Consider the following 10,465-nt stretch of genomic DNA (forward strand, 5'->3'; position numbering starts at 1 on the left):
CCCAGCGTTCCGCCCTCCCGCCAAAGCCCGGCCCCGCTTCTGATTGGGTGTCGCCAGAGCGCCGCGCGCGCCTTGGAGGCAGCCCCCTCCTTCACAGCCAATCAAGCCGGAAGGTATACAACCAATAAGAGAGCCCCAGGTCTTAGCGCCACCGTGAGGCCACGCCCACAGATCCGTTTACATCCGGGGCCTCTCCAGAAAGACGCGCGGTTGCGCCGGGGCCGTGTGAGTCCGGCTGGCCCCGCCGCAAAGCCCGGCGGGAGATGTAGTCTTTGCAGCTCGCGACTGTATTCCCACTCCCTTTTTTGGTTCTCGATGCCCTTTCTCAGTGTTGCACGTACCCCTTTTCATTATCCTAATGGGCTAGACCCTGATGCTGGGAGGGATTGAGGGCAGGAGGAGAAGGGGACGACAGAGGATGAGATGGGTGGATGGCATCACCGACTTCATGGACATGAGTTTGAGTGAACTCCGGCAGTTGGTGATGGACAGAGAGGCCTGGCGTGCTGTGATTCATGGGGTCACAGAGTCGGCCACAACTGAGCGACTGAACTGAACTGAACTGAACTGAATGGGCTAGACTTTCAGAGAGATACTACATAATCAGTTAATCAGTTCAGTCGCTCAGTCGGGTCCGACTCTTTGCAACCCCCTGGACTGCTGCACTCCAGGCTTCCCCTGTCCATCACCAGCTCCCAGAGTTTGCTCAAACTCATGTCCATTGAGTAGGTGATGCCATTCAACCATCTGATCCTCTGTCATCCCCTTCTCCTCCTGCCTTCAATCTTTCCCAGCATTAGGGTCTTTTCCAATGAATCTGTTCGCAACAGCTCCAAAGTATTGGAGCTTCAGCATCAATCCTTCCAGTGAATATTCAAGATTGATTTAAGATTGACAGGTTTGATCTAACTGCAGTCCAAAGGGATTCTCAAGAGTCTTCTCCAACACCACAGTTCAAAAGCATCAATTCTTCAGCACTCAGCTTTATGGGCCAACTCTCACATCCATACATGACTACTGGAAAAACCACAGCTTTGACTAGATAGACCTTTGTCGGCAAAGTAATGTCTCAATACCTACCATTATTTGGGCAATTCTGGGTGCCAGGTTTGATGCCAAGTGCTTTACTAATGCTCAACACTGCAAGGCACACAGCAAATCAATCCGCTGAGGGTTAGAGGTCACAAAATTTTTGGTGGCCTTGAAGGGCCTAGGATCATTATTTGATACCAAAGTCAGTTTCTTTGTAAAGTTCTGCATAAATAACACTGCACTTCATCACATTAGCCCCCTTATTTGTGTTTCAAAGATGAGAAATAGGGCCAGGCCTTTGCTTTTATTTTGTTACAGATAAGAATATGATATTCTGTGTACCTTCCCATCACTAGTCCCATTGATCCACACAATGTGGGGAGTGGAGAGAATTATGGCCCCTTAACTTAAAAATATTTTTTAATGGCTAAACACAAGGGTTTCAGGACCAGAGAAGATCTCTATAGAAGAGGCAAGCTGAGCTTTTAATGAAAAAATATAAATTAGAGCAGTAATTTACAGGCCAGCTTCCAAAGCTAATAACCCAGTTAAGCCTCAGGCGCCATTAAAAACCAGAACCCAATTCTAGGTGATGGTAAGCATTTATCTCTCATCCTTCTATATCAAATGAAATAGAGCAATAAAACCAGGTAATAGGAAAACAACAATATTACAATCAAGTTAGTTGTAGTTGATTCATATAGGGTATAAAAGCTAATACTTATGTGTACGCCAGGCTTTGAGCTCTGGTATTTTACCTATATCACCCTATTAATTCTCACAGGAACCCCATGAAGTTGGAATTATCTCCATTTCACTAATATGGAGATAGAAATAGAGAGGTTGGAGATGTGCCCAAGATCACACAACTAGTGAGTGGAAGAATTGGAATTTGAACCCAGGAAGTCTGAAAGGAGATCAAATTTCTAACCAGTAAAAACATCCAAGGAGTAATAGAAAAGTCAAAGTTTCTCAGTCATGGCCAACTCTTTGAGACCTCATGGACTATACAGTCCATAGAATTCTCCAGCCCAGAATACTGGAGTGGGTAGACGTTCTCTTCTCCAGGGACTCTTCCCCACCAAGGAATCGAACTCAGGTCTCCCACATTGCGGGCGGATTCTTTAGCAGCTGAGCCACCAGGGAAGCCCAATAGACAGATGCAGGTTCTATAGCAGAGAGAGGGCAAGGGAACACATTTGAGGAAGGCTTTCTAGGAGATGAAAACTGTAAGAATGAAGGGCATAGGCTGCCACAAATGGAGAAAGTGTTACCATAGAATTGAGGCTTTTTTACCAGCTGGTATTTCTGATCTCTTAATAGGGCAATAGAACCTAGGAAGCAACTTCCACTGTTGATATTTATTTCTATAACCTGGGCACCTAAAAACTGTCCTTCATAACCAATGGTAACAAGTGCCCAGCGAGCTTTTAAGGGATGGTGGTGAACAACCTACCTATCTTAATTACAGAGGGAGCAGAAGCAGCCATGAGTACTTAATGTGCATACTGGAGCCTATGGAAGCATCCACCAAGAAATACAGCACTGGTCCAAGAAAAGCCTACAAGAGTCAGGGACTATGGGGAAGCAGGCAGAGAACTGCAGAATGTCCAGATTGAAAGGTCTCTGAAAGGGTACCTACTTGAAGCTTTCCCTTTCCAGTACTCCAGTAGTTATGAGATACCATCATAATGTTTCTTGCTTCTGTGCCTCGTCTGGAATACTGCTCACCATCCTTCCCTGGCTAATTACCATGAAGACTTTTAGTATCCCTCATAGGTTTCTCCTGGTGGCTGTCCTGCTCTCCTGCTAGACTGTGAGCTCCTTGGAGGCAAAGACCATGTCCTATTCATCTTCATACTGTCACTGTCTGACACAGAGCTAAAATATGCAATCAGTGCTTGCTGAATGAATGGAAAAGACATTCCTGCCAAGCGGCTATCCATCTTTTGCGTGAACATTTTTTTGTGGTCAGACAGTACACAGTCCTTTAAATCTCACACCCCCCTAAACCTAGGAGTGGAGAATGAATTATGTGTAAAATGATCCAGACTGGGCTCCGGCGATGTCAGAGACAAAGCATCTCTCCATCGTTATCCTCCAGGGTGATGAGGATCCTGAGGTTGACATTTTAGTCCTTTTAACTCTGTCTGCAGAGTAATAGGGAGTCAGAAGCAGGCAGCCTCCTTACAGTAACCTGCAGTTTGTGGCTGGGCTGGGTCAGGAAACACTGAAGCGACACTTTCGCCATAGCAGCTATGCCTCGGTAATAATTAAAGTGGGACAGACTAGCGTCCTTATCACCTGCTAATCCACACACAGTATCATGGGGGAAGGAATGAAATCACACAGGAAGAACCTGTCTGGCATCCTTTTGTGAGTCTGTGCACATGTCTTTGTGTGCACTGGTGGGTGTGACTAGCAATACCATCCCAAAAGGACAGAGAAAGCTGATAGGAAGTTAGGAAGTTAAGGGTCATTTAGGCAACCTCCATTTGAGAGCTATTCAAAGGCACAGGAGGAACAATTACATCAATAAATAGGTAGTTTATTAATCATATTAATAACAATGATGAATCAAAGAATCAAGAATTCGGCCTATCTGGCAAATATGGATGAAAATGAAAGGAGGCCCTTTTTCCCCCCTCATTCCCTCCCCCCATAGGTTTTTATATCAAAACTGCGAGTGACTCATCCACACACCCGTTATGAATCAGTCCAGGAAATAATTCCAAGACCTCTGCTAGTGATGAAAGTACAGGTTAAGCTCATTAAATCTATGGTGATTATGTCAGCTGACCACAGTAAGCCGAGACTGTCTGGTTCAATTTCGACACCTGAAGTCAAAGTTCAAGGAAGTCAGCTAAGATTTCAACTTGAAAAGGAGTGAAGGAGAAACACCAACATCCACATAAAAAACTGACGCACACAGTCTATGTTCTGTCCTCACCTTTTCTTCACACCTCACTGTGAGAATCTACCATTCGTACAGGCGGAAGAACCATCAGGGATAGAGACAAGGCCTGGGGGATCTCCTTGGGCTCCCTGAAACCATGGGCCAAGGGGAGTTAGGTGGCAAATACAAATAATGACCAACTCTCAGAATCACCCGGTAAGCTTGGCGAAGTAGAACTGTGAGTTTCCAAACACAGCAGGAGGGGAGGAGAGAAAATTCTCAGGAAGCTGCAGATGCTTATGTCCAAGTGAGTGTTTCTACTGCTCAAGGGGACCTGGAGTCAAACCACGACACCCCCAAAGCAGCAGACTTCTTCCCACTCTCTGCCACCACTTGTGGCAGTAAGTATCCCAGACAAGAGTACACAGTTTGCAGGTTTTTTGTGTTTGTTTTTAAGCAAGGTTTAATTAAACTGCACGGCATCCAGAAGAAAGAAATGTACCAAAGAATCCAACCTGAGACCAGATTACACATTTGGGGGGGGAGTGGAATCAATGCTAAGTGGGGGGAGGGAGTACTGTAATCAGAAACGCCGCCAAAATAAATCATACAATAAATTATTTTTTAAAAAGAGAGAAACTGATCAACATGCCAAGATGGACACGCACATATATACACACACTCTTCACACACGTCACTCTAGTCTTGTATTCAGTGTTGATGAGGGCTCCCGTGCTGGTTGCCATGGGAAAAGACAAAGGTTAGACACGAGAAGAGAAGGCTCAGCCCCTCTGCCACCAGTGGAATGAGGTTCAAGACAGTTAAGAGAGGGAACCCACTCACTTGTCAGAAACAAGAGTAGAAAGAAGGAAACAGCAGTTTATCAAGGAAGATTTAATTGCTTCAAAGAGGGACAGAGGAAGAAAGCACAGAAATCTAACACAAGTAAAGGCACAATGAATGTGGAGTTGAATGGAACCAAACCCTTCCTTCGGTTAGTTATCCTTTATTTTGTTTTTGTAAGTGTTTTGAAGGTGGTTGTCGTTTTGCTTTATTCTGCTTTTAAGAGATGAGTCCTGAAGGCAGAGTCGTAATGCCTCCCATTCCCTAAGTTAGGGTGGCGCCCAGAGAACCACCATGACCACGTGGAGCTGGGGACTGAGATTCAACAGGGAAAGAAAGCCTACAACTGGAATGTCAGGAATCTGATCTGTAGTTCATTGTAGGTTGGGTTTCCAGAAGAACAGACAGCTCAGTGTAGTGCCATCAAAGGGCCTCAGCCGCCCTTTACTCCACCCCCAGAGCTTTGCAGAAGGGAAGGACCCTGGAGTCACACTCCTCCCCCACTCCCATAAGCATGCAGCCTACAGATTATTTCAAGTGATCAGGAGAATTAAAACACACCCCAACCCTGAGTTGCTCTGTAGCAAGTCTATTTACAATTTTCTCTCACCTCTCCCTGGAGGTGAGTCTGGGTTTCAAGCTGGGAAGCTGTGGGGTGAGGGGATGCCCCCAGTGCAGTGGCCAGTCTCCTCGCCTCCACCAGCTGAGAGAGCTGGTATACTTTCTGGAGGCCGGAGCCTCCCATCTGTTGGTGGGAAAACCTGAAGTGCTCTCGCTCAGCAGGCCCAGGCGGTGAAACTACTGGGGGCGCTGTGGCTGGAGGAAAGCCCCACCAGAGAGAAAACCTGGAATATTAAAGTGCTGTGATCCAGGTCTGGGGACCAGAGATGAGGGACACGGGGACATCGAGCTCATTGAAAAACCTGGAGGCCACTGGCCTGTTTCCCAGAAAGGGCGGTAAGAAACAACTATTAAGTTTTTCCCACTTGAGAAAAACAGCATAAAACCAAACCCACATGAGGGCTTTTAGCACAGCTTCCTGATGCTTAGCTGGGCAATGTCTCTTCCTTCCAGGAAGGAATAAGGGAGTTAATGGGACTGGGCAACAGCCTCAACATGAGACCACCCAATCTTCCACTGAAGAGACGACATTCCCACAAGCAGATAAAAAGAGCAGTTTAAAAGGTGAGAAGTTTTAGTGCTCTTATAGCCAGCCCACCTCAAACCTATATTACAAGCTTTTTACAGCGTACAAAATAGATCAGTAACTATGAGGCTCACATTCCCATTCTTCAATAGTAAATATACATGATAATAAATCTGTTATTAACAAAGGAACCAAATAAGGTATAAGGCAAAGACATTTAAATAGGTACTGTGTCATCAACATGCTCTGCGGAAGAAAATCCAGCTGACTAGATCTAGTCCCAGGCCTTTTCCCATGAGGCCAAGAAACTGAAAGTACAATCCATACCCACATGACACAGTCCAAATTCTGGGGAATATGGGGGGCAGCAGGGCACAGGGGAGGACGAAGAAGCCCCAATGAAAACCTGGGGTTTGGCTTTTACGTGTAACGCTTATTTCAATGCTCTGTGTTTGAGTAGCGGGGGTAGTGGGGGAAGGTAACACTTTGATAACATTATACAAAAGGCATCAACTCCCATTTCAAAAACAAATGGGAAGACTTCACAGTCCGAGTGCAGTAACCGGTCAGTGTCTACCCTGGAACTCTGCTGCAGTGTCAAGTCTTGCACTTTCTCCTTTGCCCTCCACTAGCATCCCCTCTCTCAGCTCCCCTGGCTTCAGGATGCCAGGGATACTGCTGAGAGGTAACTGCTAACAGATGTGAAAATAAGAATTATAAATAAAAGAACGATTAGAAAAAGTGTGTTGCGGTTTGCCTCAACAGTCAGTATGGTCCAGGGGATGGCAAAGGATAGCAGACCCCAGACAAGTAACCCAAGTTACAAGCTCTCTCATCTAGCAGTGGGAAGACCTGGGTTTCACTGGGCACCATGAAAAGACCCTTAGTTTGTGATTCAATAGATTGGAAAGTCCCTAGGACAGTTTAAGCCTGTGACGTACCTGGTGAAAAGTCTTCGTGGACTTTTCCCCATTCGTTCCAAACAATAGCATGGTTCCTCTGCTCTCACTCTAAGCTCTGAGCAGCCTCTGCACTCAAGAGCTTAAGCAAACCACACCAGCTGGATATGGAGCTCCATTCTGCTGTCGGAGAAGGGCAAGTCCCTGTACCATGATCCAAGCTCAGGTCCTACCTAGATTGGGAACCTCCATTTTCTCTGGGCTCTTCAACTAGGACTTGGAAGATGAAACAACACTGCTGGCTGCCATAGAAGATCAACTGGATTGAAGCACACCTCACCAAAGTCATGGTGCTTCTTGGCACAGAGGAATCTTTGACTCCCCCAGAAGCTTCCTCACCTGTCTCTACTCAGAAATGTTAACCTATGCAGGCTTGCGGCTAAATGGAGAAGGGAATGGGAAGAGCCTGCTCAGTCAGCTGGGCTATGAATTTCAGAGCCGGTGGGCCTTAGTTCAAAGTCTTCACAGCCCAGAGAGCTGGACCTTTCCACAAGGTGCTTCACCCTTCCCTCTTTGTCATCCTGGGGGCTGCAGTTTCTGAACAGGACTGAAAGGGCCAGGGGCTTCTGGAGCCAGGCAGTAAAAGACTGAGGCAGCCTCAAGGTCAAGGTTAAGGCCAAGGCCAAGGTCCTATTTTCCTATCTCTCACTAGAGGTTTTAGGGATTTGAGAATCCATAATGAATGAATGAAAGGGACTTTTCTCTTGAGGGGATAAGGCGGTGAGAGAACGACAACATCCCTCAGCCTCAGCACCTGCGGAAGTGGAGCAGGGAGTCCCAGAGTGCTCCCACCATGGCCCCTGGTCCCTGTGCTGCAGAGGAACTGACTAGCTCTGAAAGGATGCCCAGTTTATTTCACCTTCTCTTTTCACTGATGTTTAGTTCAACTGGTTAGTATTTAGTGTTTATATCCAGCCTATTTCTGGGTATGGGTGTGGGGTGGGGTTACAGCAAAACCAAAATACCCCTAAAAATAGAGCAGATCCATTTCCTTGCCTATGCTCCAAACGTGACCTTTAAAACAGATCATTTCTCTGCAAACTCCTTTCCTGTTTCACTAAAAATGCCCACTCCTGGAAGTCCTGGCCATACCAGCTTCCTAAAATGAAGAAATATAATGTAGCCATCAAGTTCCTCTCTCCCCACCCCACTACAGTGGGTAGGAGAAGGTGGGAGGACCATTCCCACCCTACCCCGACAATGAGTTCATTCATCACAACAAGGCACCTTTCCCCAGAGGAAAGCAGGAGACATGGAAGCTGCTTCCTCATCTGGCCAGCAGGGCTTGCTAGAGGGATGGATGCAGGGTTTGAGGCCCTACTGTCAATACAGACAGTCCGTCACCAAGTCCAGAGATGAGATGCATACACAGATGGAGGTGAGTTGGGAGGACGCTTGGAGTCTAGAGGTTGGTTGCACTGGAGAAACACATCAGGAGCTGTCATGCAGATTTCAGGGGAATGGAAGGGACCATCTGAGAAGAGGAGAGGGTCCATCCTTTTCCTGAGGAGCAGGACCAAGCCAGGCTTCACCTGAGAATGGGGGGCTGAGGTGGGGCTCCACGGGCAGCTGAAAAAAAATAAATAAAAACCACATACATAAGGTCACTCACCAGACCCAGAATCACCCAAACATTCCTAAAACAAGAGACAGACAGGCTCTTTGAGCTATCCTTTAAAACCTGGGATGAGGTTTTGTCTTTTTAAGAAAATGCAGACAAGAAGAAGCAAATGTTAACCTAAGAAAAACACACATCAATTCTATAGCCTGCATAATTATGGAGGAACTTTCTTGATTCTCTTCTTACCTCGGTTTGTTTTGCTGGGATATATTCTCTGAAAGTGTTTATACTCTTCCGGAGCAGGAAAGTCTTCGACTGGATGGAAAGAATACTTTGACTCAAAATCATCTGCAAAAGGAATGGAGCATTAATTCCTATCACCGCCTAATTAATCCCTAAGTCTGCCTCGGCTCCCACACGCCTCGCCGCTACTCCTAACCCTTCCTGATGCACTGTGAGGGCCTGCCTTGCTCAGTAAACCCATGAGGACGGCAACAGCTCTCCATGCCTGGTATGCAGAGTGTGTTCAAAGGCTCTTTACACTAAGGAATGAGTCTTTGAAATGGTTCTTTACTTCTTTCCACAAACTGGCTCTTTCCAACTTTTGGTTTGGATGTTTCCAAACCAGGCACATCCCAGTAAAGGAGCCCAGCTGTTTGCCTGGGAGGGGAAAGAAATATAATTCTGTTTTAGTAACATAGTCATCTTAAAGACTATCACCACGGGAAACCAACTGAACTGAATCCACAAACTGGTAGAAATTAAGCTAACCTGGGAATATCTGTCACCAGCTACTGAGAGATTTTGACCAGGTTAATTCCTTCTCAGTCTGGGCTCCCCTCAGGGAATTCTGTAACACAGCTGGGAGAGCCATGGCATGGCCTCTGCTCCTCCCTCCCACGGCTCCTCTACATGAAAGCTCAAGTTTCCTATGGGGGTGACTTGATTACCATTCCACAAGGCATATCTTCTAAGCAAAAACCCTAGTCCACTTAATAGGAAGAAACCAGAGCAGGGGCAGGGAAGAGGTAATCACTAAAGAGTCGACAGTGCGCAGGCTAAAACGGACCATGCAGATCTTTCCAGACTTCCTCAACAGTTGTTGTTCCGTTGCCCAGTCGTGTCCAACACTTCACAACCTCATGGACTGATGCACACCAGGCCTCCCTGTCCCTCAACAGAGGGTCTAACAATACCTGCTGGACAGTCTTTACTTGGTGCTTCATCACAGACCTAATGAATCAGATTCCCTCAGGTGGAGCCCAAGATTCATTTATAACCTTGGAAAAGTGGACCTGATAACTCTAGTCCACTTAGTCAATCTCCTTGTTCACAGATAAGGGAAGTGAGGTCCAGAAAAATGAAGTGACTTCTTCAAAGTAACAGAGCTAGTCAGTGGCTTTGGATTATCAGATAAATGCTGTGCACAGAATGTTCTGTTTTCAAAGGTCCAGAAAGGAGCCTTTCTTCCTCAGAGAATATGAAATTCCTGTCTCAATAATCCTGAAGAGGATACAGTCTCGGACCTAAAAGCTAACCACACATAATGAGCCTTGAGGAGCAAGAGAGTTAGCAAAACACTTCCTATCAGAGTTAACAAAACACTTGCTCATTTTACTTTTAATCTCTTCCAAAGCAATTGAGCTGAGAATTCACCTAAGGAAAGCAATGTACGTGGATAGGAACAGAAGTCTGAAGGGAAATCAGGAAAGGAACTGCAGTGAAGAGGGTACCAACTGGCCATGCCCACTGTGCAGTGGCCACTGGAGTCAGTGAAGTCCCTTAGGAGCTACAAGACTAATACCGCTAGCTACTCACCCAAGAAAGATCGGACAGTGGTGATGGAATCTCTGTGGCCATTCCTCAGGGGCGGCGGTGGTGGAGGAGGCCCGGCTGGCGTTCTTGAGGGCGGAGGTGGGGGCTTTCCTCGGCTCAGGGGTTCTGACCCGTGCACTCGGTATGGTGGTGGGGGAGGGGGGGCATCCCTGGCACCATTTCGGATCATTGGTGGTGGGGGGGGAGGAGCC

At 46.7% G+C, this 10,465-nt stretch overlaps 1 protein-coding gene across 1 annotated transcript in view; it reads right to left on the reverse strand.

Annotated features, from left to right (window-relative positions):
- Positions 1 to 3,559: 3,559 nt before the first annotated feature.
- Positions 3,560 to 10,465, reverse strand: part of WIPF2 (WAS/WASL interacting protein family, member 2) — a 41,123-nt gene continuing 34,217 nt past the window's right edge. The window contains 3 exon segments of the mRNA XM_010842615.1: positions 3,560 to 8,446; positions 8,685 to 8,786; positions 10,257 to 10,463. Of these exon segments, the coding sequence (XP_010840917.1) occupies positions 8,406 to 8,446; positions 8,685 to 8,786; positions 10,257 to 10,463 (350 nt within the window). The 3' untranslated portion in view covers positions 3,560 to 8,405.

Source organism: Bison bison, unplaced genomic scaffold (genome assembly GCF_000754665.1).
Source record: "Bison bison bison isolate TAMUID 2011002044 unplaced genomic scaffold, Bison_UMD1.0 scf7180017864180, whole genome shotgun sequence".
In the NCBI taxonomy this organism is placed as follows: domain Eukaryota; kingdom Metazoa; phylum Chordata; class Mammalia; order Artiodactyla; family Bovidae; genus Bison; species Bison bison.